Here is a 27770-nt window from a genome sequence, read left to right as displayed (position 1 = left end):
TTCTCATCAACTCCTTGCAATCCAAGGCATTGCTTCATTTCACATTTCCTACCCATTTCATTAAATGAAGCAAACTGCTTTTTAGTCTGCATTGCATGATTATTTTAGTAAGAGTAACTGCCCCCCCCCCCACCTACTTGACGGTAAACTCTTTTTATATCTGTGAAGCATTTAAGTAAGTTTGCAAGAAGGGTTGCTATGGATTCCCCATCATCCAGGGCCATGAGGTCAGCAAGTTTTGCTAGCCTAACGGCCACAACGAGAAGCAAAATGAGGATCTGAACCAGTGTCTTCAACTGTGAAGCTCACATTCGTTCTAGTATTTTTCATCTGCATGCATTATTTCACCAGGTACGTGCTTCTGTTGCAAACAGAGGAGGAAGCTAACATTCTTCTGGCAGGTGCCTTACTCCAAATCCACAATGCACATCCAACAGGAATCCACTTAATTCCTGAGAACCAATTAAACACTTCATTACACCAAACTTTCCAAAAGGTGTGTCCTATTAGATAGAGATGCTTTTCAGCTCAGAAGGGATGATGTCCTGATAAACCCACTGTAAATTGAAAATACTGTAAACCAAAAGTGGCTTCAATACATCTAATCTACCAAACATCCTAGCCCAGGGGCCCAGCACATACACGGTTATTTGGTTACTTCCCTCACCATCATGATAGGCCTAGAAACTGCAGCTCAAAGTTTCTAGGGTGTGGTGGCTCATGCCTGTAATCTCAGGACTTGGGAGTTTGAGGCAGGAGGATCATTGCAAGTTCAAGATCAGTCTGGGCTACAAAGTGAGCTCAAAGCCAGCATGAACTGCATAGAGAGACCCTGCCTCAAAAAGACAAAAGAAACTGCAGCTCACTTCCTGGATCTCAAGAGAGCATATGATAGCATATTGCCAACCTGAGATAAGACCAAAACCCAAACCCTGAAGTCAGGTTTCTAGTGAATGCACACTCCCTTCTGTACCATCGTAAAATTGAAAACAGCAGAGTGGAACCATCATAAGTCAAGGAGTACCTTCTTCCCTCCCCTTCCACCTCTTCTTTCTCTTCCTCTTTAGCTTCTGTTCTGTTCTACCACACAGTATGGCCATGATGTGCTGCTGCCCCACAAGTGCAAAAGCAATAGATCCAATGCACTATGGACCACAACCTCCAAAACTGTAAGTTTCAAATAGACTTTTTCTCTTTTAAGAGCTAATTGTCTTGGGCACTTCTGTTATAGCAATGGAAAGCTGACTGTCTCAGTTAATGAGCCAAGACTGATGTGTTAATAGTAACCGTTGTAGGGAGGATTTGCAAGGAAAATGATTTAATACAGGTCACATAATTTACAGAATTATTTTATAATAGTCACTCAAAGAGTCAAATGAATGAAGCAATGAATGCAGGAAATTCAGCTGAGGACCTGGGCCCCATGGCAATGTCATGTATGAGTCCAGCTGAAGACCTAGAGCCCATGAAAATGCCCCTCATGATTCCAACTGGAGGCCCAGAGCCCACAAAGAATGTCTCATACAAGTCTGTTTCATTGATCTGTGTTGGGAAAGCCCAAAGGTCAGTGGTGGAAGCTAGAAGGTCTGTGCCAGCAGAATGAAGGATCTGTGCCAGCAGGCTGAGGGATCTGCACTGGAACCAAGAAGTGATGCTCAAATAAGAACCAGGGCTCCCCCAAAAAGTTTCACAGCCATCCTCAGCGACAAGGTCCCAAGCTCCTCTGATGAAACAGCTGAGTTCATATCAGGAAAGAAGCTTAACAAGTTCCTCCAGGAGAACCACAGCAGTACTTCTTCCTCTCTGAGTCTCCTTTTATGCTGTTGGCAACAATCCTCAAGGAAGCCCTCCATACCCAGTACTACACTGATGCTGATTGAGGTCAGCTGGGTGTGACAAGTTGCCATGAGTTGTTAATCCATCACAGTGACCAAAGGCCAAAATTACTCAGACATCCTCTTTATTTAATGTCCTTTTCTGGTCCTAGGACCCACCATTTACCATAAAAAAAAAAAATAGCATCTCAGCACGTCTCCTTAGGTGCCAGTGCTAAGAACTGTGACCATCCCCAACTCTTGTCAGTACTGGTATTAAAAATACCTAATACTCAAGAAGATGAAATGAGGAGCTGGAGATCTTTGGGCGGTGATGAGGTCATGAAGATGGGGCCTCATAAATGGAATTAGTGCCCTTATAATAAAGAGATCCCTTTCTCTTCCAACAAGTTAGGTCACACAGTTAGCACCATTTATGAACCAGGAAACAGCCTTCACCAGTCACTAAATCCACCATGCCTCAGCCTTGGACTTTAGCCGCCAGAGCTGTTAAAAATCCAATGTCTTGTTTTAAGCCACCAAATCTAACACATAAAATAAATAGCCTGAATAGACCAAAACATACAACTTCTCAGGCAGGCCTTGTTTTCCATGCTCTTGACAGTTTTGAAGAGGATTACTCAAGCATTTGGGAACTGATTTTTTTCTATTTATGATTAGAGCAGGATTAATAATTCGAGGTGAAAAGACCATGGAGGGAAAATACTGCTATTATAAAGTTTACATGCTATGAGCATGTTTATCTCTGTTGACACTGACCTTGGCTACCTGATAAAGAATTTTTTTGGTAAGACAAACTGCTCTGCTTGGCATGCATTAATGTATTCAACGGTTTCTGTGTATGTCATGGGCCCACAGATTTACTTCACACATGAATCCACTATTTACTTCATTGCTTACATTGTTCTGGCTTTGGTCACTGTTGGCTTTGGTCCCTCTAACACACCCTCGTTACCATTTGGGTCATTTGCATGTACTTGTGTGTCCCCTTCCTTCTTGGCACCATGGGCTGCCCCAGTTGGCTTATCTCTACTCCCTTTTCCATCCTCAAAGCAACTGTTTCCCCAGTGCCTCTGGTCCTGCCTACTGGAGAAAAGTATCAGACAGCTTGCAAGGTCCATGTGTTGGCCACATCTTAGGAAGGGGCCCTTCCAGGCATTGTTTCTCGGGAGAAAGCACTTGTGTGACACCCAGGTTTGTCACTGGGTTTTCATATATCCACATGTCTTGGAGTGGACAGAACTACCACAGTTCATAAGCCATTCAGATCTTTCCATAGGCACTACAGTATTAATGCTACTAAAAGTTAAACTGTAAGTTCCTATAATAAACTGCGCTTGAATCTGCTTTTAACTGCCACAAACACATGTGCCCTTGAAAAATCCGACACCTAAAAAATCATAGAACAAAGTAGCTACCTAGCACCCTCACATTCCAAAACAAACTTCTTTGCCTCAATTTTCCAACAGTCTCCAACAGTGGGACATTTTCCCATCACCTTCTCCATGAACTGAGTGGCACCTCCAGCCCTTGCTTGCCATCCAAGGATAATCCTCCCCAGCCAACCCTGTCAATTGAAGCAGCTGAGCAGTATTCCCCAGGGCCCGGCACTTAAGGCCCCCCCCCCATCTCCTGCAGGAAGAGGAAAGTGACAGAGAAATAAATGGCTATCGTTTGGCAAGAGAATCCACAACACCAAGAGGAAATGTCTCTGAGAACATCCAGGTAGCTCCATGTTCGTGATGGCCACGCACACCTTTAGGGACACTCCCCAAATCTCTGCACCAAACCCCACACAGTTGGCAAGCCTTTTTTCCATAAAAGGACATGGAATCTTTCAGGTACAACATCTTTTAGCTCCAGGAAGCCACACCTACTCCTAGGATTCCCTTCTGCTATTTACAGTGAAGAAGCAGATACAGGCAATCTGTGAGCAAATGGAGGCCAAGAGGACCTTAGTTAAAACCAACAAACAAGAAAATAAAAAACAAAAGAACCATGGGCCAGAGGCGGCCTCGGTCCCCACCCACATTAAACCAGTAGTTGCACCACCCCTCTCTGTTGACTCATCTGCTTTGCAAAACCACCATGTTGAACCATGCTTTACCACATTCCTCCCACCAGAGAAGACAGAGTTCAACTCCCTGGTTCACTTTTTTGTCCAAGTCGATCTCCTTCCCCTAGGTTCTCTAGGGTTCTGCATGCACAGTTGTGGGTGTGTCCAAGAGAGGGTGTGGGAAACTTAAAGGCAGATGGTTCTGGGAGGCGACAGGTGGGCAGGAACTTAGCATGGATAGGTGGTTACATGGGGAGCAGAGAAGGAGGACCCCACCAGGAGATTCTGTCAGACAGCCCACTTCACTGGACTCTGGCTCCACCCAAGTGCCTAAGCAGGGTCCAGGGAAGGTTGGTGGCACAGAACTAACTGGTAGGTGGGAGGCAGGACTGACCACAGGACACACAGGGGCACTTAAAGGGAGAGTCCTGCAAGCTGCTCCTCCTACCTTGGGCTCACCCAGAACAGAACTGAGGACTGGCTCATATTGGTTCCTACCTTCGGGAGTGGTGGATGTAGAGAAAAGCCTGTGGCTGCTGGTGTGATGAGTAGTGTGGCTACTGTGCCCAGCTGATGAACGCTCAGCACTGATCCCAAGTAGAAGCCTCTTCCTGGGCTGACTGGGAGGGCAGCCTGATCAGTAAGTGGCTTGTCCCGTGATCCTGCACCAAGTTTGCAAGCCTCTGAGCTACAGGCTCTTCACACACATTTTAAATGAAAAGAATATTTATCTAAACATGAATCTAAACATTCATGTTTAGATTCCTAAAAAATGGAGACAGAATTTTAGGTGTCTCACAATTCACTCTCTGCAAAGGTGCGAGCACATTGGTTTTCAGTTATGTTTACCAAGTCACACAACTATCACTAATTCCAGACCTCCTTGATCACTCACTCCAAAAGAAACCCCTGCCCCATGCAGTCTCCACAGGCTCCCTCTTTCCTTGGCCCCTGGTGCTGTACATTAGCAAAAAGAGCTTCGTTATGTTTGTGTTATGCCTAAGTTATATGATCAAAGTACCTGTAACGCCGTCATACTGTTCTGTATGTGCCATTTTTCTGGGTGACCTAATTGGTATGTTAATCAATGCTCTCCTCTATAAAGAACTATAAATCTCTGGGAACCTGACCTAACTGATATGTTAACCATTGCTGCCCTCTGCAAACAACAGTTATCTAAAATTGAGTGCTAAACTAAGTTGACAAAGCATTGTTAATTCCTGCGAGTCTTCTCTGTTCTCTGAAAAGGGAAACAAAGGTCTTCCTTATTCCTTAACAGATCAAGGATCTTTCATTTCCTGATCCAGGACCACAACCCCTTACTTTGTAAACTGTGTTTTATACAAAAAGTTGGGAAACTTTTGAGGGAGATATTTTTGAGGGAGTTCAAGCTTTTGCAAACTTGAACTGCACTGTGTCACTGGGCCCAGGTTAAAATAAATCAGAGCTGCTTTTTTAAAAATACGTCTTGCCCCATTTTTGGACACCAAGTTGGGGGCCTCTAGGGGCTCATTTCTGGGCTACAAGACCTGATAATCACAAATCTACTTCCTGTGGGCTTGCCTATTCAGGACACTTTACAGTGGCTCTGATTAAGTTTTATTATGTTGTTAAATGTCTAAATATAAAATGGATTTTATTTTCCTCATGTTGATAGTTCTCAACTATAAACCACAAACGAATTTGCAAGTTCAGTGCAAAACAACAAAATCAATGTTATTTAATATGAAGGATGACAGAGCTCTGGCCAGAGTACGCCATGACACTTGTAACTCTAGCTACGTTGGTTTCCTGGATGCCAAAAAAGGGATTTATTTGATCCATAGCTTTTCTTTCAACTAATGGGACAGTGTCTCCCAGTAGCTCTGCTGACATGGCAGCCCGAGGTCCCCAAGGACAGCACAGTTTCTGTGACAGCCCTGCATTTACCCCTTCCTCCCAACCAGGGACTATCATGCTGTGACCAAAGACCAGAGACTGACATGCTGTGAGTCATGGCGATGCACACCTTCTAGGCAGGAAGGGTGAAGCTTTGAGAGCTTTCAATGAAACAGCCTGCTGCAACATACATACCACAGGCTTGCCACACAGCTCTGATAGCATAAACTATAATTAAGTATTTTAAATACCCAAGCAGGCACCTCTGGATGAGAGGAAAGCATCTATGGAAACACATGACTCGAGACTTGCTGCCAAATAACTAACCAGCATTACAGACAATGCACATAAGATGTGCACACTTGGTAACAGATGGAGGTAGATGTGTCTAACGTGAACCTTCCTGCTTCAAAACTTAGTGTGTTTAACAGACATGATGCACTCACGTGAAGCAAAGAAACATTTTCTGAGTTTTGGTGCCTGCGATTTCCTGTCACTTGTGTGTGAACCATCATTCCCAACTCTCATCATTTTTGTGGCTGCTGCTGTCTTATAAATCTCCAATTAACACTTGATTTAATAGAAATTTAGTGAAGTCCAGCCTGCAAGAGGGCATGACTTGAGGGGAGAATTCATGGTTTAATTGTCAGGGCTATAAGGACAAGAAGAGAGCTCTGCTGCTGGACATAAGAGACTGGGGCCAATGGTTCTACAGGAACAAGAGTCACAAGAAATTGAGGCTGGAGTATGAGGTTTGGAGGTTGTTTCAGGAGAAGATGAAATGACTGTGAGATTATTCTACATGAAAAATAAGACATCCCCTGAAAATAAGCCCAGGGTCTAATACAAGACCCTGACTTATTTTCAGGGAAATACAGTATATTTGTAAAAATTTTCACTAGCCTTCAAAACTTTTTTTATTCTGAAACAGGGTCTCATTAAGCTGCTTGGGCTGGGCTTGAACTTCGGATCCTCCTCCCTCAGCTTTTCAGTCTATTTATGTTGAGAATAAAGTGATGCATAAAACTTGTCACATTTTTTAGGTGGACTCTTTAAAAACTGAGCAAAGACCTGGGCATGGTAGTGCACACCTGTAATCCCAGTACTCAGGGAGGCTAAAGCAGGAGGACTGCCTTGAGATTGAGGCTAACCTGGGCTACAATGTGAGCTCAAGGCCAGCCTGAAATGCATAACTAGACCCTGTCTAATAAAAGAGGAAAAAAAGAAACCAAAGCAAAACAAAACAAGCTACATAGATGTCTATATTAACTGCAACAATCCACCAAATGCTTAGGACATGAGTTTTCAGTATTCTATCAAGTCAAGTATAAGAATAAACATATTTTAGGAGTCACTGACAGTGAAGTGGGAAAGGTTTATGGGTGATGAAAATGTTCTGTGGTAATTATACAACCTTAAAAATGTACTAAATGCTCCCAACTTGTACGAGTTAGAATGGTAAATTGTATGTTATATGAACCTTACAATTTCAATAAATGTACAACCTCCCTGCAGGGATAGATAGGGAGAGAGGGAGGAGAGGGACAGAAGCAAGCCATGTATAATAACCTCACAGCTAAGTAGGAGTGAAGGTGGCCCTCACACACTGCAAAGCCTAGAGGTCTCAAGAGAAGGCAGGATAGACACCCAGTCCTCCTGCTTGTCTTTTAAGAGAGATTAACCTAGGAGGCCTCCAATTCTTCAGCCACTCTCTCCAGGTACAATGTTCCCACGGTCCTCATGCACAGATGTTTAAAGTAGAAAGGGACCTCACTGCAGTTCACCTTCATCTCCCAAAATAAAGCAGCTACCTGCATAGGGAGCCTGCTCTTAGGCCTACCAAGAAGGCTGGAAGAATCTACAGAAGACAGTGGATTTTTGTATTCTCAGATGCATTTCTGCAGGGAAGTAAACACAAGGAAGAATTCCATTATGGGCAAAGTCAACCAGGGTCAAGTGACAAGAGTGAGAGCTTTGAAAGCTGAAGTCCAGGGAGGTCATGGTGGCACAGGCCTGTTGTCCCAGCACTCTGGAAAGCTGAGGCAGGAGGATTATAAAGCCAAGTCCCTGCCTGGGTAACTCAGCAAGACTTTTTCTCAAAAGGAAACAAAAGGCTGAGGAGATAGCTCAGTGCAAAGGCCCTAAAGAAGTCAGTGGAGAAGAACCAACACCAGGACACAAAGAGCAGGATCAGTTTGTACCATGGCTCCAGGGTTCCTGTGTGGCTCGGAAGCATGCTTTTCCCAAGGATATAGGTTCTCCTGGGAAAGAAAGCACCAGGCCAGAGCCTGCAAGTCTAACGAGGGCTCCTGGGGAATGCCAGAGGCTGCGCTTGGAAATTCTGCCCCAGAATCCCACACTTCCTTGACCCACCTGACGTTCAGCTGCTGCATTTCAATGGGCAACTGTATTTCCTTCCTGCTTCCCTCAACTGGGGCACTCCATGCAGCTCCCAGTGGTCACCCTATCCTTCTGTGCAGCATACTGGGGGTCTGGCTCCCAGGTCTCACTGCCTCCTCTGAGGCCCCAAACCGGGTTGCTGGGCTCTGTGGCCTGGGTTTTAATAATGCAATCTCATAACCAAACTAAGAAGTCAGTACACCTGTAGCTACTTGTCCCCGGTCTGTGATCCTCAGGTCTAAATGGGCAGAAACAGACAGAGTGGAGGGATGTACCACAATTGCAAAGTAAGACATAAAAAGAAAGCCACTGGTCTCGTGCTGCACCCTCTGCCCTGCAACTGCTGCTGTCTCTGGGTGCTGTCCACAAGTGTCCCTTACAAAGAAAGGTGCCTCTACTTGAGGTGTGAGGGAGAGAGAGCATGCCTCTGCTCTTTTGCAGGGAAGGAACTGCCAGCCCTGCCCTCAGAAAAGGCAGAGCTTGTGCTGCTCAGCACAGAGCAGTTCAGGCCACATAATTACCTATGCAGAGAGGTTCAGAATGGAAAGCCTCAATTGCTCCTGAGGTACATGGTGCAGAACTGCATGATAAATCTCGGTTACTTATTTTGAAATCTGCTCTGAGCAAAGCACCAAGAGGTCAAGTCGCAGCTTAGTCTGTCTTATCCGTTTCATAGTGAAGCAAGTGTTTCCTCGAGACGGTGATCTCACCCATGTGCAGTCTTCCTGCTATACAAGGATGCAGGGTACATTCATGTTCTCCTTTTCCCCTTTCCTGCCTGATGACAGTGTTGGCCCCACAGATGGGGCAGAAGTGGCTGGGAGGGAGAAGAACAAATAATGCCAGCGCTCCTCACTTTCAGTCAGCCCAGGGCTCCTCTCAGCTCCAGGTTCCAGTGCCTCCCCGGACTTGCACCTCCAAATCTGCTCAGACTTGAGGTGCCACAATCAAACTACATCTCAGTCTTCCCAGAAGTTTTAAACAACACTGCAAAATAGGTCCATGCTACTAGACCGACTCTGAGATGTTTGTCTTCTTGACTCTAAATCAAGGGCAGAAAGATCAAGTCAGGCCCACTCCACTTATTAGCATGTAAGCTAAAAATCTTAGTAAGTATTTGTACACACACAGAAAGGACCACCATGGGATCATTACTCACCATCATCAAGGGCTGCCCGGGAGCACATGCCTGTAATCCCGGGTAGTCAGCAGGCTAAAGCAGGAGGACTGTGAGTTACAGGCCACCTTGAACAACTGAGAAAGACTTTGTCTCAAATAAAATACATACATCTGTGGAGGTAACTTAGTGCTAGAGTGCTCACTTGGCACTGAATATGGGTTAAGGATTAAGTACTAGGGACTGCGTGAAGCCCGGAATGCAATTCCTAGTACTAAATGGAAAAAAAAAAAGAACTCAAGAAAGGTTAAATTCATTGACCCATCCATCTTTCCACACCTCTATCTATTCATCCTTCTATCCACCTGCCTACTCATTTACCTATTGTTATGGTTTATATACTGTGTCATCTTGAGAAGTCTAGAAGTTTAACCAAGTGATTCAGCAGCTCTACCTCTGGGGTGTAGAGTACAGGCACTTATAGTTCTAGGATACTGTTCATTGTGTCAAGTTGAGAAGGTCAGCACTTTGACTCAGCAGGGGGCCAGGGTCCCTAGTTTGTAACCTCCTTGGCCTGTGCAAGAGGAAGGCACCCCAAGTGTGAGTGCTACACCCACCCCAGGGGAGCAGCTTACATAGTTTAAAAGGCAAATGAGGGGCTGAGATTTAACTCAGCAGCATAAGCCCCTTCCTGGCTAGCTAAAAGTCATGAGTTCCATCTCTGGTGGTACCAAAGGCAAACCAGGAGGGACTGCTTGCTGCTTCTTTGGAGTAGCTCCAGTCTTCACCTTCAGCTTGGTCGTCATTTCCTGGCTTCTAGCACAGACTGTTCAGCTTCTGCCTGGGACTCTTCAGCCTTAGTTGTATGCTCTTCAGTCTTCCATCGTAGATTCTTCCATTGTAGACCCGTTGGCCTCCTGATATGGACTTGCACAGGGCACTGCAGTAAGCTCCAGCTTTAAGGTTAGACCTTTCAACCTCTAGCATGCAGACACCCTCAGCACGCTCCCTTATATTCAGCTTTGTGGCTGGCCACTGTAAGCTCATCTTGTAATTTCTTATAAAGTTGTATATCTTGTGTTATATCTGTTTCTCTAGTAAACCCTGACTGATACACTCATCCATCCATCTATCCATCCATCCATCCATCCATCCATCCATCCATCCATCCATCCATCCACATACCTGGACACTCATTTGTCCACCCATCTGCATCTCCATCTATCCACAGGAAGACTGGTCATCCATGTGGTCATTCATCCATCTATTCATTAACCAGTACATCCATCTAACTAATCATTTATTTAATACTTAGTTCCTCTTTGCAGGAACTACGCTAGACACAAGCTACTGGAAAATGCAGAAGTAAAATCTTGGTCTTCCAGGAGCTCCCAGAAAAAAAAAAAAAAAGATGTGGCAAGAGTGTCCACAATGTGAGTGCGAGAGTCACCATCCTCCCATGCCATGGCAGTGTGCAGCCTGCATCTTCCTGAAAGGTAAACTCTTAAAGCGGCAGAGAGGAAGGGAAACAAGATCACTAATCCAAACTGTCTGGTGTCCTTAAAAGTCCGGACACACAAATACCCAGAGGGACAACCAAACAGATGAGGATGTGGGAAGAAGTCAGGCATCCACAAACTAAGGAGAAAGGTATTAGGAGGAACAGCCCTACATCAACCTTGAAACCTGACCTCCAGCCTCCGAGGCTAACTGGGGTGCCATTATGATTACTATGGGAGCCCTGATACCAGGGCGCTCCATCAGTAGGAGACTGCATCTGCAAAGATACCCTGAGCTTTAGGGCAGGTACGGAACTTGGAAAGCTGTCAGCACTGCTGAGAAAGGCCTTTTGCACAGGTAAGATGGGGAACTCACTACAGGTGAGCAAATACCCTTGGACCCACTTAGGTTCAGGCTTATTGTAACCCAACTACACCTATTTCCCTATAACACAATCAGAGGTCACAGCACCTTCATCTCCAACTTCTGCTGGGCATACCATGTAACTTTTTTTTCCAGTACTGAGGAATCAAGCTGAGCGGCTCAGGCATGCTAGGCAAGCATACTACCACTGAGCTACGCCCTTGGCCCTTTTTACATTCACACAAGGTCTTGCTGAATTGCCCAAGCTAATGTACAAACTTATGATCCTCCTGCCTCATCCCCCTACACTCAGTCTAACTTTTTAGGAGTTATAATTCTGTACCAACCCTTCAGGTATAAATATCTGCACCATTCTTTCCCAGTTTCTTTCCTCAAGAAACATTTGTTTGACCTGGATAAAACCAGCAAACAAAGTAATTCCAATCTCAACATTCTCCTGTTATTCCAATGGAATGCAACTAAAATCTTTTTATTACAATACATCAGTCACTGTATCGGTCATCTATTCATTATACTGATATGCATACTTGAAACTTGCACACAATCCTGGGTAGCTTTTATTCTCTGTATCAGAGACTGTTTTTTGGCAAACAAATAACACTCTTTCGCCCACATTTTGTTAATTTGCATTTAGTTGTAGAAGCATATTGTTTCTTGCTGATTCTGCAGAAAATGAAACAGTCTCTGGGATTAAGTTGAAAAGGACTTTTTGACAATTGCAGTGTAGAATTTTATTGCACTTTGGCACTCTTAAAACATACACACACACACACACACACACACACACACACACACACAATGCTCATTCTACCTTACACAGTGACATCCTCTATGCAGAATGGAGGCTCTAACCACCGGCCCCAATATGTGCCCTCTGCCCAAGCATACACTGCTGGCTCAGGGTACTGTGCACAGCCCCCTTCTTGACCCAGGCTGCCATGCACACTGCACCACTGGCTCCACAACTGCAGAGGCGCCTGGACGCCGGCTTAGCAAACAGACCACAGCTGGCGCCAGGCACATAACCTACTGTGAGCCCACAGTAGGGACAAAGCTGGAATTGTGCCTCGCCAGCACTGTGACATTTCGATGGGGGATTATTCGTCAGCCTTTCCTACTCTTCTGCTTCTTGCTCCAGCTACACAGTGTTAAACAACTGAAGGACTTTCCACACAGGTACACACAGGACAGAAAACTTGTTGGTTGCCTTAAATATGTCTACATTCCTGTACAACTGGTAGCATTGTGTTTAAACCCAAATGAAAGAAAACCTTATTCCTGAAGGCTGCTGACAGTGAACACCTAGCCTGGTGATTGCTGCCGTGCACTCCCCAGCTCTGCAGTCAGCATTTGATTTACACACCACACCAACGGCAGCAGGGTCTGGAGGCAGTCCAGAACTCAGGCACACACAATTCCTTCCACCAGTCCCCCCTCAACACTTGGGAAACAAAGTCACACTATGCCTTCTCAGAGACACACGTTTGTCATGTCCTACAGCAGGCAGCAGCAGCCAGAGAATACCCTGTATTTTATCTGAGTCCCACCCTAACAGCAGAACTGTGAAGTGTGGGACATTTGAGAATCACGTGCTGTGACTGCTAGCTAACACTGCACCTCTCAGCCCTATCTGGGGACTCAACTGATGCCACTTCTTCTTCTTCTTTTTTTTATTTGATTTTATTTTAAAGAGAATAAAACCAAACAAAATGAAACAGAACTAAACTAATTGAAACAAAACAGTGAGAGGGAGACAGGACTTCAAGATAATAGAAAATCAACAATGGCTACCATAATGCCTCGTGTTATCTTCAAAATAGCTGCCCATACCATCAGATATGATAAAATCAAACCGACCAGAACAGAATAAAACAAAACCTCACAAATAGCAAAAGCGATATGGGACTTCGAAACAAGGCAACAGGAAATTAACAATGGCTACCGCAATTTATCTTGTTATCTTCAAAATTGCTGCCCACACCATCAGACACAGGAAAATCAAACAGAATAGAACAGAATAAAACCAATCAAAACAAAACAATGCAAGTGATTACAGGACTTCAAAACAAGGAAATAGGAAATCAGCATTGGCTACCACCTTCCCTTTTTAGGCATTTCTTCCCTTTTCACCTTCACAATGTCTACTATACATTTTGGATCCCACTAACTCCTTCAGTTGTTTTTTTTTTTTAACTAGGGAGACAACACAAGGTTTACCCATGTGAGTCTGAACTATTTCACTCATGAGCATGATCTCAAGTTGCATCCATTTACCTACAAGTGCCTTGAGGTTATCCTTCTTTACAGCTGCGGAGCTTTCTATTGTATACAAATACCATATCTTTCCTATCCATTCCGTGGCTGATCGGCAAGCTATTCTTGGTTTTTTGGGGGTCACCATCACATGAAGCATAGTCTTGTCTCCTCCAATCTTAAATCTATCAGTTTTCTTTCACTGGTTCCACTTCTATTTTCAAGTTTAAATGAACCCACTCAATAAGTCCATATTAGGAAGATTGGCCCTCTCCCCTCCAGAGTAACAATCCTGAGCCCCAACTCCAAATCTGAAGTGCTCAGAAATCCCTCCCAGCAGGACAGGAAAAACTCAAGCATGTTACACAGGACTCTCCATCTTGTCCCCAGAAAATGTCTCACTTCATGGAAAACACAGCAGCCACTTTGAGAAGCAAAACTGCCACAGCCATGATTCTCTGGGCAGGGCTGCCAGGCACAGGGTCTCTCCTCAGAAGTCCAGCGTACAACAGTGCCTGAAATCATGCCCAGTTACGCTTAGGGTTTGCCAAAACCAAGACATCAGACTGCAGGAAGCCAGCGCTTGCACTCCACAGGGCAGCCCACCGCCAAGACATCCTTGCAGCAAATGACCCCAGCTCCAGAAGTTACTTACCTCAGAGTGAAATGTGCCTCCTGTGCACAAACTGCAGAAACAGGCATTTCTTGGTGCTCTCTGGGGTCCCCTGGATGCCTTAGAGTTTCGACAGATGCCTCCTGCAAAGGATGGCAGCACGAGACTTAAAACCCTCAGGCCGCCTTCCTGAGGCAGCTGTTATTACAAAAGCCCTCAATTTGTGGGTTTGCCTGTGTGCCTGTGCCTCAATGCCAGTGACGTGTTCTGCCCACTGTGCTGTATGGCTCCACAGCATCTCTCCCTGAGGTACAGAACTTAGGACCCCATGGATACTTCTGCTCTAGACAGGAACCAGTTCCTGCCTGCAGCCTGCAAGATCATGAGACTCAACCCAAGCACCCACCCACCAACCAAAAGAAATCAAAGAAAGGACAGCTGGTCATAAGCCACTGTGGGAGACTTCCCACAGCAGGTCTTGTCTGAGGCTGCAATTCTGCACTCCCCAGCAGGTGAGCTCAGAATCCTCATAGATCAGAGAGAATGGACCACAGGCAGGGTGGAGCAATGGTAGAAACAGCTCGTGCAAGGTCTGCAGCACAAGATGCCATTGGGCAAATGGGCAGCTGTCTTTCCTTGCACATGGTAGACACACGAAAATCACCACATACCAGGTGCTGTGGCACATGTAATCCCAGCACTCAGGAGGCTGAGGTAGGACGATCACAAGTTCCAGACGGCTTGGCATACATAATCCTAAAGGGCATTAAGCAAGGCCCATCTTGAAAAACCACCACCACCAAACCAGGGCAGGGCAGTGGGTGTCTGTTGGTTCATTTATTAGAATCTGAATCTGTGACTGCAACAGGGAGTTTTTTTTTTTTGTTTGTTTGTTTCCTCTTCAGAAATACACCACTGCAGGCAAAAGATGCAGAAAAGGCTGTGAGAAGGAATGGAAAAGGAAGAATATGACAGAGAAGGAAAGGGGGTGAAAGTGAATCAGACAGACCAGACTCTGAGGTATTGAGAAGCATATGTACTTTCTAGGAAGTTTTAAGTTAATTGTCACTATCAAAATTATCACTCTAAAATAGTGCAATAGTTTAATGCATCTTAAAAGATACTCTGTCCCAGCGAAATCCTGAAAAATTCTTGCAAGTTAAAAAATAACAATTATAGACATTAGCTGGCATCAATATTTGAAAAGTGGCTAGCAATGTTAATACTTGCCTAGCACAAATGAAGCCCAGGATCTGATCCTTAGCACTGTGCCCTCCTCTAATAAAAGATCAGAGGGCTATCTGTATTCTAGAGAGCCAGTGGTAGGTATAGTGCCCACGTCAGCAATCCCAGTGTATTTAACCTCTGGTACCTCAAAAAAAATGGCTATAGTATGTGATGTTTTAAAAGCACCCACTTTTACTTCAAAAGAGCTATTCACTATGCCTCTGCTTGACATTAAGATAGGAGTAAGCTAGTAACAGGGAAAGACAGTAAAAGAAGTGAGACATTAAGACAGGATGACTGAGAAGGGAAGGTGTGGGTCTGCAGGAATAAAGCATGACAATCACTGTTTATGGAGACTCTGCCCCCAAGCAGCTGGAACACCTTAAAGACAAGTCATGCCAGTGCTGCAGGTACTTGGACAGCTGGGCTCCTATAGCACCACCAGGGCCACTATGTTCTGTGTGCGTGCAGGTGGCTCTAGGCAGCCGGGGCAGGCAGCAGACACTCTGGCCCACAGTGTGATGCTTACCTGCACATAGTGGTCTGTAGATGGTGACGACCGGGACCGTTCATGAACATACTGGGATCTCTGGTGCTGGTCCAGTGCTGCATCCAGAATGTTACCTGCAGAGTGACATCGCCCAGCACTCCTGGTTTCCAAAGCCTTCTTCTGTTCCTTCCAAGAGGCTTGGTACTCTGCAAAGGTCCCAAGTCTCTGTGGTGGGTCCAGCTTCCCAGGGTTTTCTACTTTCCTGTAACCATTGAGGATTTCTCCAAAGGATGGGGCGCGTGACTTCTTCTGCAGCCGATGGTCCATGCTCTCGCTTCTTGGGTCCACCATCCCCACCGTCCGAGGCCTCCCCACCTTCTCTCTCGGGAGTCCGAATGCAGCTTGTCTGTGGCCTGGCCTTTGGCGAACAGGTTTGCTCGTTTCTTCAAAAAACTTCCACCTGTCAGCGAATGTGCCCATGCAGTCCTCAGGGGTCCCAGGGTGCTGATGTGAACTGCAGTCCCCTGATAGCCCCACCTGGTTCATTTTCTCTGGTTCAGAGTATGACTTCAGCTTCTGCTCTGCCGTGAACCTTTTCCGGCCCCCAACTCGGGACACCTGGGGTGACCCACTTCTGGGTGAGGCTGGCTTGGTCAGACCTGCCTCCCAAAAGCGAGGCGCGCAGTCTAGCTCCACAGGACAAGACAAGGTGGCCCCATTCTCCCCAGCCCTGTGTCCTGGGGGCCCAGGATATTGGTCCGCAGGGATGGGGTCCAAGTCACGGTGCTTGAAGGAGGTGGCCCTCAGGACCCGTGCCTGGGCCTCCTTCAGATGGTCTTTGTAGGGGCTGGAGAAGGCATCTTCTGAAGGGACTCCAAGCTGGGCCTGCCAGCTGCCAGTCTCTGAATCAGCCTCACTCCCATCAACCAGGGTCGCTGCGCTCTTGCTTTTCTGCAGCTTGGCTCTGCGAAACTGGATTTCATTCCTCAGTGTGGTGGTGAACCGGTCGCTCCTCTGTGCAGGTTGACCCACCTGTGTGTCAAAGGATGGCAACTTCTCCACGGCGCCCATCTGGCCCTCCTGGCTCAGTGAGTGCAACATAGGGGTCTGCTGGCAGGAGATCTTGCTGCCCTCCCCGTCTGCCACCCTGAAGCCACCAGCCAGTGGCCCCTGCTCAGCGTGGCTGGTCCTGGACAGTTCGTGGAATCTCAAGACACCACTCCCAGTGACTGTGTCTGGCAGGGGACCAGGCTCCTCTTGGTGGGCTAGGGGGCACTGCGGGCTGGGGCTCATCACTGGGTGTCGGGGAAGGCACTTGGGGGCTCCAGGGACCACATCCCAGTGCCAACACACCCCTTGGAACAGGGGCTGCCTGGCAGCCACACAAGAATAATAGCTCTGGTCGACAGCCTTGGGCCACCTGGCTTGTGGGGAGCCAATATCCTTGCAGTAAGGCACAGGCAGGTCCTGCCACCCTCCGGATGGGGCCACATGATGCCATCCCCACAGGAACATTGACTTTCTAGTGATGCCCTCATCACTGCACTGGCGTGGGTGCTGGCTCCCGTGGGTAGGCTGTGTGAGGGATGCATCAGCTCTGGACAGGGAGGCCTGGACACTGCCTGGGAGACTACCTGGCTGGCTGCACTCATGGTGGCCTCCTGATTCCTTCCCAATGCTCAGGCACCTGGGCCTCCGCTGGCGATCAGCCAGGTCTGACCTCCAATCACCACGAGGCTGCGGCTGGATCGGGGCTGCCGAGAGCTTCGTGGCGGCCACCTCTGAGAACGGAGGGCCCAGCGGCTTCTCATGGTTCTTGGTGGCAGCAAAACTGTCACTGCGCAGTGGAGGTGCAGGAGGGGGTGGTGATGGAGGGGCTTTTTTCTTGTCGGGAACATGCCAGATGGGCCCGAAAATGGACCTGCTGGAAGCGGTCAGCTTGGGTTCAACAGTGTCCTCTGGCCTGGGGCTTTTACTGCTGTCCCCGGGGGCTCTGGGCAGGAAGGTGGAGGGCCTCTTCTCCAGGGCCTGAGGGGCCGCCTCCCAGAGCCCAACTTTGTGGAGGATGTTCTCTACTGAGGAGGCCTCAGCCTTGGGCAGGGTGTGGTCCGGGGTGCCAGAGCTGGTGGAAAACGAGCCATAAGCCAAATCACGTTGGTTGGGGCCACCCAGGTGGTCGATGCTGCTGTTACACTTAGCTGTCAAGAGGTGTCCAGAGAGGTAGGCCTGGGAGGGGTGGTCCAAGCTGTCAACAGTGCCCAGGGAGCTGAAGTGGTTTGATGTGCGTTGTAGGTTTGTCTGCTTCCATGAAATGGACAGGTCTTGGGAGGAAGAACTACAGGAAAGAACAGCAACCGGAAGGTTTGCAAATGGCAATATTGCTGGGCAACAGCTGTATGAACACAGCTGGCCCTCCACAGAGAGTCAGGATGCCAATAGCAGCCTCCTAGGATGAGCTCCCTGGGTCTGAAATCTTACCTAGCATACCTGAATTATGAAGAGAGAAAGGAGAAAGGCAGAGGGAGAAATAGGGAAAGGGGACAGAATCCTGGGGGGAAGGAGAGGGTGGGAAAGAGAAAGAAAAGAGAGAAAGAAGGATGATACAGGGAGGGCAGGGGAGGGGAGGAGAGGGGAAGGCAGGAGGGCAGGGTACTTCTGGAGGACTGGCTGGAAAGACTGCGGTCCAGTTCCCCTACTAGAGGCCTTTTCAATAGATTCTTTTCACTGTTGGGGACTTTTTACCCTAATGCCTGTAGCAGTAGCAGGCAATGCGGGAGTTAACCTATCTGTAGACCATCTCTCATCAAAGGCAGAGACTGGTGAGTAATAATACATGAGCTAAGGATTTTTTTTTCTATTTCATAAATGGTCATGGGAAAAGAAACCAAAGAAATTTCTAGGTGACCTGTGAGGATGGTATGAACCACCAGTTTTAATCCACATACAAAGACTTACTGGAATACAACTGCGTCCATTTGTCCATGCTTGGACTATCACTGCTTTTGTACTACAGCAGTGGAGCTGAGTAATCGAGACAGAGCCTGGTCGACCTGCAAAGCTGAAAATATCTGCCTTCTAGCCTTTTGCAGAACCAGCATGCAGATTCATGCTTTATGCTTATGCTGTAGGCAGTAATCAAATGAGAATAATTTTAATACTGTAGGCTGGGGAGTAGTTCAGTGGCACAATCTTCAACCACACCAAGGACATGGTTGGGGGGATGCACTGGTGAGCTCATGTAAAGGAGGGAGATGACTGCGCAGGTTGGACACTGCTATGTTCTGTGAGCTTAGAGATGGAGTGTGTTCCTGACTTCTCTCCCCAGCAGCGATTCTGCCTTGAGATCCTAGATCCGAGCAGATTCAACAGCACTGAGTGCTGTTCCCACACAGACGTGGGCAGCACACATGCTCCTCTCTCTCTCAACAGCACCTGCCAAATTCCTAGTGGGCTCAATGGACATCCTATGGCATTCAAGTCACTTCAGTAAGGACATGAAAGGCTTATTTTTTGCCAAAGTTTTACAACCCGGTTCAGAATCTGGTTTTGCAAGAAAATTCTCTGGGCTAAATACAGTGCCATCTTCCCTTGTCACTCTGACCACTATACTGTATTTGAGGGATACTTCCTTCACACTGCATGAGCCTTACCTTGGAGTTGTGTGGCAGACCAGTATTTATTGACAGACAGGTTTTGAGATGAGTATATCAGTTTTAAACACACACATGTGTGTATACAAACATGCATGTACACATACATGCAGTCAGATTCCCATTCATATATGCACACAGGTACACACAAACATACCCATATGGGTACATATACATCTGTACACATTTATAGTCACACACACACATAACATGCACAACAAACACACATGCACACATATGCATGTGTGTATGGGATACACACACAAACATCCCCTAAAACTACACTATGTGCACACTTTTGTCACTAATACCAAGATGGGAGGGGGAAGAAGGAAGAGGTACAATAGGATCTCCCTGGGAACTTTCACAAAAAATACATCTGCCACCCCACCAATATCTCCTGCCTTCCAATCCTCTGTGAAATCTTTGAAAGAAGGGTGGTGGCTGTGCACATGTGCATGTCACATGAAGCCACCCTTCCAGCTCTGAACCCTTGACTGCCTGGCGCCCCACAGAACAGTCCCAAAGGGAAGCCACTGTGGTGACCCATCCTAAGCCTCGCCTCCAGTAACACACAAAATGCTGGCCTGTTCATCCTCCACTTTGTCACATCGTTTTCTATTTCCCACTGTCACACTTTCCTGGCCAGTGAAACATTCAGCATTCTAACCCTAACCAGGTCTCAATGGATGGCCTGGTCTCATCAGAAACATCAAAATCACCCCAATGTCAGGTAATGAGATTGCGAGCATCTACCTGGCGTGGTGGTGGCCATGCCAAGAAGAGCAGCCACTGGCAGTGGGAAACTGAGAGGCAGCTGACTCCGAGTGGCCATCGGAGAACTTGGTGGGGTGCCATGAGTGGGGTCTCCAGCTCACATCTTTCCTCCTGGAAAAGAAAGAGGACAGCTCAGGCAGGCGCTTTGCATACTGCACACTTGTGTAACCAGACAGGAAGTCTGCCCTGGCTGCTTAGTGAAACCCGCAGAGTGGCACTCAGGCGCTGGCCACTGTATTCCTGCACACTCACTCTTTTTAGGAGCTTGTCGGTGTCCATCCTGCCCCCATGCTGAGTGGGAGCCATAGGGTGCAAAACATGCGGCAGCACTTATTCCTTAGAATTGACTCCTGAGGGTCGAGGATTTAGCTCAGCTGCATAAGCACCTGCATTGCAAGTGCATGATCATGAGTTCGATCCCCGGTACAAAAAAAAATTGATTTCTATATAAACACACATAATTATCATTTACCAATGAAAATCTTATACACGTTAAGATAAAACTGCTCTAAAAAAACAACCCCTCACCCAATAATGTGAACAAAACTGGATTCTCCTTATCTTCTGAGTTTCAGTGCAAGTTTGCATAGGACCCCGAGTCCCCTTGGAAGAAAGGATGGGATTGAGTCCCTAAGCTGGCTAGGCCACACAGAGTTCAGGTGGCATGGGTCCACTGATGTGGTGGACCCTGCTGTCTTGCTGCTAAGCTAAGTAGATCCAGCTGGTGCTCCTGCCTTTGCATGTTACAGCATGTGCTACGAGGCTGACCAAGACATCCTAGCATCATAATCAAAGTGCCCCACACTGACAGGCTGGAGTCCATTTCAACAGAAATTTTCCATGTGCCTTCCTGAACCCTTGCCACAATCTGTATCATCTTGATTGTGGCCTCTGGGTGCTATGGCCACACCTGCCCAGATGGCCAGGTGTGTCCCTCTGGAAAGCCCTACAGGTGCTCCCAACCCAAAGACCATCTAAGCTGCCTTCTCCTCCAAAGCTCCAGAAGAAAGCCAGCTTTCCTTCATTCTTAAGCCTCTGCAGGCAGCAACAAGCTCCCCATGGATAGAATGGAGAAAAGAACCCAAATGAGCATCTTCTGCTGCCTTACAATGATCAGACATCTCCCCCAGCAGGCTACAACACTAGAAAACAACAAAGAATTGCTTTCCAAAATGAAACCAAAGCTTTGTAACACAAAGGTTTTGATGACTCTCTGAGACAAATTCCTATACCACAGAAGTAAGAAATTACAAAATCAAGACTATACCTCATTGAATTCCTTAAAATCCTTGTGAGGAAGCTTCTGGCCATGTGAATTTCATTTTCAGCTGGCTTTTTGGGTGCTAGAATATCCCCTGCTTCTTTCATGTTTCTTTATAGTTAGTTAATCAGAGAAATAACTTAGATTGACTAAAATGGAGGCAAACAGAAAAAGAAGGCTAAGAAAAGAAAATGTCTGGTGCTTGCTGCAAGGCTGTATGCACCCCAATGCCCAGATATCTGGTAGATTAACTGGGACTGGTGTGGCTGCCGTGCTCAGTAGGCAGTAGGAATGTTCTTCCAGAAAAACTACCATCAGCCAGTACAGATAAAAAATCAGCCATGAAATTGCTCTCACAAAGGATGTGCAAGAGATTAAAAATGGATGTTAAATCTCTGCTATTCTCTATGCCAACAAAAGTGGCTTCACATTCCTCCCCTTGAGCCTGGGCTGGCCCAAGTGACCTAAAAAACAGAATGGGAAGAAGGCCATTCCAGTACATTTGAGCACATCCATAGGAAGACATTTCTCTTCTTCCTAGAGGCCTGAAATGAAGGAAGGAAGGGAAAGAGGGAGGAAGGGAGGCAGCGAGGGACGGAGCCCTCCACCAACTAAGAAACCCAGCAATCTGGGGTAGCCATATTGTAAGGGTGCCCAAGCCAGCCTTGCAGGACAGGTAGCAGAGACTGAAGCAGACCATAGCCAGTGGTCACAATGCTGCAGCCTGTGCTCCAGACAGATCAGAAGGAGGCCACTTGCCATGATTCCCCTGCAGAGAGGACGTGAAGAAAGACTAAGGAACCCAGAAAATAGCCAGGACCAGGTCCCTAATCTCAGGGCATTTCTGCCTGTTCAACCCCCGCCCCCATCACTGCCCTCCGCATACAGCAACATCCACTGAGTGCGTCCCTGCTGTACTGTATCTTGATTCCTAGTTTGGCCTGAACAAACAGGAATCAATGCCAAGGGTAGTCACTACCAAGACAGGAAGAAAGAGGCAGGTTACTTAGGCTCCTAGACCTCTGCTAGTTGCTACACATCATTACTAAATTAATTAAAATAAAATAAAGTCACCCTAGTCATATCATAGGTGCTCCATAACCACGGGAGACTGGTGGCTGCTACACCAGGTTATGCGGACATGGCCTTTTCTGTCACTGCTATGAGTCCTACTAGACAGCACACCACTCAGTGGGAAATCACCTGCAGTGTCTCCGTGCCTCCTCTGCCTGCAAGAACAAGTAGCCACTAGCAGGGCATGACCTATGGCAAAACCTCCATCCCAGAATGATCAGCCTGAACACACAGCACACCTCCCACAGGTGGTGTATGTTCTCATGTCTTGACAATGGAAATTCCATTTTGATACCCTGAATGGGGGAGGGGAACTTCTGATTAAGCCCCCAGATGATCAGGATAGAAAGCAACAACCAGAAACCTTCTTCTGAAACTCTGTAGGAAGCACCTCCTGCCCTAAGTACCCAGAGCTTCAAGAAGTAGCATCGGTTCGAGGGGAATCACCTGTCCCCACGCATCAAATGTTCAAAGCCAAGTGGGAAGCGAAACAGAAGTGGAAGATGATTTGCAATCGGAGGAGAAAGGAGCCCAGAGGTAACGTTAATCATATGGCACAGGTAGGGGGGAAAATGTCCACCCTTGCACTGACCTCCTAAGAAAACAGGGGCTTATCCACTGTAAATGAGGCAGGCAGTAACCAGACACTAGCAGTCAACAGAGCTAAATGATTCCATTCCTGGACCAAAACGTCACTCCAAAAACCTGAAAAGAGCTTTTCAAAAAAAACTGTAATAACGATTAATGATAAAACATTTCAAATGCATTCTAGTACTCTAAAAGGTTTCTATATGAGTAATATTCAGCTTACATCTAATATGGACTTTAACAACCAATCATTTGGTTAAAATGTAGATTGCCCCACTAATGAATGAATGGATAAACAAAATGTTCAAAATGCATACAGTCAGAAAAAGGAAAGAAATTCTGAGACCTGCTACCACACACATATCATTATGCTAAGTAACATGACAGCTACAAAAGGCTGCGTACTGTGTGATCTCACTTTAAGACTAAGCACGGGGAGGAACCACATTCCCAGAGACAGAAAATGCTATGGGAGATTCCAGAGGCTGAGACAGGCAGAACAGGGATGGGCCATTGCAGTGGACTGGGCAGAACTTCAGTTTTGCGAGACAAAAAAGAGTTCTAAGGAATGCACGATACAAATATACTTACCAGTACTAGACTGCACACTCTAGGTGGTTATAATGATAAATCACCCGTTGTGTGTACTTTACCACAGTTACAAAAAAAAGAAAAAAAAATCTGAAGGTCTCTTAGGGGTCTCTAGTGGTCACAGGACATGGCTGTGCTGTGCCATGCTGTCAGGACACAAATGCACACAGAGAGGTTAAACTGCAGGCATGCAAATGAGGGAGCAAGACCCGAAGTCATCAGAGTTGGGGTGCAGGCCAAGCACCCCCCGCCACCTACTACCAACACAGTTTCCGGAGAGAATAAAGAAGGTTAAGTTCGAGACATTTCTAGGTAAATGGATGCTCCTTGAGATCAGACTCTTAAGTGAAGTACATTGGACACATATCTGTAAATATCGCACTGTTTCTCTGGTGTGAGAAACTGAAAGCATAAACAAGGATCAAAATGTGTAACAGAGATTGTGGAATAGGAAGAAAATCTTCAAATGGAATGGGAGAGGGAGGAGGGAGAAAGGACAGAAGGTAAAAGTAACAAAACAAAAAGAAGAAAGAAAAATGGAGCCTGATGTGGTGGCACATGCCAGTAATTCCAGCACTTGGGAGGCTGAGGCAGAAAGAGCATCCCAAGTTTGAGACCAGCCCGTCTGAGCTGTATAGTGAGACTGTCTCAAAAGGACCAAAAAAAAAAAAAAAAAAAAAAAAAAGAAAGAAAGAAAAAGAAAAAGAAAGAAAGAAGGAAAAAATGGAGGGCTAGGGATATAGCTCAGTGGCACAGTGCTTGCTTGCCAATGTCGAGGTCCAAAGTTTGATTATGGCACCAAAGGGAAAAAATAGACAATGGAAACAAAGCTTTTGTAAATGGGGAGGGGAAGAGGGGTTGAAGGGAGGATAGAAGAGTGGCAAAAAAGAAGAATCAAGTTATATCACATATAGGTACAAATTCTCCATAATGAATATGATCATATGTATATCTAAAATATTCTAATAAAAACCTGATTGAGGGGGGGAGCAATTTCTGGGCAGAGACATGAGCAGGCACTGATGGGTGGAAGAGGAGTCCCGAGGAAATCCAGCCATTGCACGGCCCTCGTCCATGGCTCGTGTCCTTGGGGGCTGACTGCAGGGCTAGGCTGAGGGAACACAAATGACCTGAGCTGTTCTGCAAAAAGACCACACAGAGATGCAGGTGTCTAGTTCAGCAATGTCCTTCAGAGGGCTATTTCTTTAAGGGAACAAACAAAGAAAGGCAACAGAAAGGGTTACAAATTCCTCCCATGGCTACGATGGCTACGATGGCTGATGGCTACGATGGCGTTCACCTCCAGTGTATGCACTTTTTTTGGTCATGTCCTCTGAATTTCCGGAAAAACCATGACCATTCTTGGGAATCAAATACAGGCCAGGCTGAGGACTTTGGGACAGAACGCTCTGGTGCCACCTAGAGGCCACATACACTCATTGCACTTTTGGCACGGTTTCCCTAAGACTCAGCCAGCACCTTGGCATTCATGATGGATTTGAAGGCCTCTTCCCAAAGTGGCTGTGCTGTTCCTTCTCTGTGACATACACACTGGAGCCCAGAAGTGTGGGAACTGTGAGCAAGACGTGGGATGCCACAGCATGTGCCACAAGAGCACAAATGCGCTGATAGCTGCTGATCACATTGAGTTTGTGCCCAGCTCTCCGTATCACACACTGAATGGAGGACTTCACTGCAGATACTCCATCTACTTAGCAGAAAGTGTAAGAGGGAGCCGGGTGCCCTGCCCATAATCCCAGCACTCTGGGAAGCTGAGGCAGGAGGATTCTAAAGTCTCAGTCCTGCTCAGGCCACCTAGTGACTTAGCAAGACCCTGTCTGAAAATAAAAAATAAGGCACAGCGGACCCTCACTGAGAACGGCATTGTTGGGTTCAATCTTCAAATGATAAAAGAATATTTTCATGATTCTCCTGAAATATTTTCCCATAATTCGCTCATCAAAATCGATTTACAGTTACTTCAATTTTGAAAAACAATTTTACAGGGCCAGATACTCTTTAGGTTTTGTTTTTGAAAGGAAAGGGGTTTCAGACCACAAATATAAAAACAATGTTACTATATCCTTAAAACTTAAAAAACACAGCTGGGTATTGTGACACACACCTACAGTCCTAGGACTGAGGAGGCTGAGGCAGGAGGATTGCTGTGAGTTTGAGTTCAGCCTGGGCTACAATGAGTTCAAGGCCAGCCTGACCTGCATAAAGAAACCCTGGCTCCAAAAGACAAAAACAGGGGCCTGGGGATTTTGCTCAGCAGCACAAGCACTTGCCTGGCAAGCACAAGGTCATAAGTTAGATCCGTGGACCAAAAAATAAAAATTAAAAAATAATTAAAAGACAAAAACAAAAAAACAAAAATTAAGAACATGTCAGGATATCAAGTATTATTTTGATTATTGCAAGGACTGTTCCAAATGAAATATTCATTACAAAAAGAAAATTCCTTTATTAAAAAAAAAATCACATCAGTGTTGGCTTTTTTACTACCCTCTTAGATGTGCAGTCTTTCCAAACAAATAGCTCCTGCTTCATGTGCCCCGCTTGGCAAGATGGGAAGTACGGCAGGTGCCAGGTGGGGCAGCTAGGAAGGATGCCCTGGGCCTCCCAGGAGCCCAAAGAGACCAGGCCCAGCTCATGACCCTGCCAGACAGCAGGACAGCTGGGGAAAAAGATGCCAGTGGCCCGAGGGAGGATCAGGAATCTTAAGAGCCAGGAAGAGTGTTGCGAGGACTTAGTGCAAGGAAGGGCAGCGCTGAAAGCCTCCAGGGGCTTCAACTAAGCCCTGGGCATAGAGATCTTCCAAGATGCAAGTGAGGCAGCAACACAGGCCAGCCCAGCGGGGTGCTGGGAGTGCCTAGGGTGGAGGAAGAAGCTGGCCAGCCAGCCCTTGGCAGCCACACACAGGCCTCTAATTCTTTAAGCACACAGAAGTTTTCCTCCAACTTCAAGCTAGACTGCCTCTGACTCTGTGCTGGCTTCTTTTCCTGCCAAGCCTCCGGAAGGCCTCCCCATGCCCACTCTATCCTACTTAATTCCTTGCCGGACCACTGCCCAGAACCATCCATGGTTCTCACCTTCTTCAGAAGCAAGCCCATCTTCCCAGGTTCTTTGTCAGGCTGTAGCACTGCTTCCAGGCTCACACTGTCCTCTGGTCTAATTTCTTTTTTTTTTTTTTTTTTTTTTATTTAAGAGGAAAAAGAGAAAAACACAAAACAAACCAAAGCGGTGTAAGGGTACACGTAATACAGAACTACAAAAAAACAAAACAAACAAGCAAACAAAAACATAACAGTAAGAAATCACCTGTTAGTATATTACATATTATCATCTTGAAAATAGTTCCTCAAATCACAGTATCAAAGAATACAAGGTGGACATTCAAACAGGTAGACTGCAAACAGCTGTGTTCAATGATCCAAAAACATTGATACAGTCAGCTATTTAACACCCCTAAACACACTTGCTGTTATATCCGTTAGAGCTCTTTTTCTTTCTTTCTTTTTTTTTTTCCCTCTCTTTTTTACAACGAAATTCACGCACTTTGGATTTCATTACTCCTTAGTGCTTATTACTTTTTTTTGGGGGGGGGGGGAAGAATACAGTCAAATATGGCAAAACAAAGCTGTCAGTCAATACCAAGGATAGACATAGCACATGATGTAGAACAGAGTACAAGTTTATCAACAATGGTTATCAACGTTGTCCCTTGATTCCTTAAAAAGAATTGTCTATGTCATTAGATATTATAAAGTTGGACAAAACAGTAGAGAACAAGACCAATAAAACTTAGGCATTGTAAACATTACAGGACTTCCAAAGAAGACAATAGTCAAACCAGAATGGGTATCTTAGTGAATCTTATTGTCTTCAAAGTAGTTGCCTATGTCTTCAAACTTGATACTACCATATAGAATGGAACAGAGTCTAATCAGTCAAAACAAGATCGTGGGAGTACTACAGGACTTCAAAACAAGTTAATAGGAAATCAAAAAGAGTTACTATTTATATATCCTAATTTTTTGAATTTTTCTTTAATTAAGACAAACATAAGAAAT

The 27770-nt window shown here is 46.2% G+C and overlaps 1 protein-coding gene across 1 annotated transcript in view; it reads right to left on the bottom strand.

The window, feature by feature from the left end:
* The window catches only part of LOC100735240 (protein Shroom2), a 190376-nt gene that overhangs the window by 40633 nt on the left and 121973 nt on the right, over positions 1 to 27770 (bottom strand). The window contains exons 3-5 of the mRNA XM_013144438.3: positions 20160 to 20291; positions 15793 to 18088; positions 14079 to 14179 (exon numbers count right to left, since the gene is read on the bottom strand). Of these exons, the coding sequence (XP_012999892.2) occupies positions 14079 to 14179; positions 15793 to 18088; positions 20160 to 20291 (2529 nt within the window). The remainder of the gene's footprint in view (positions 1 to 14078; positions 14180 to 15792; positions 18089 to 20159; positions 20292 to 27770) is intronic.

Source organism: Cavia porcellus, unplaced genomic scaffold (assembly GCF_034190915.1).
Source record: "Cavia porcellus strain 051 isolate PalLab524CR breed Dunkin Hartley unplaced genomic scaffold, mCavPor4.1 scaffold_61, whole genome shotgun sequence".
Classification (NCBI taxonomy): Eukaryota; Metazoa; Chordata; class Mammalia; order Rodentia; family Caviidae; genus Cavia; species Cavia porcellus.
Note: the sequence above shows the minus strand (reverse complement) of the source record. Positions and strands in the feature narration are given on the sequence as shown.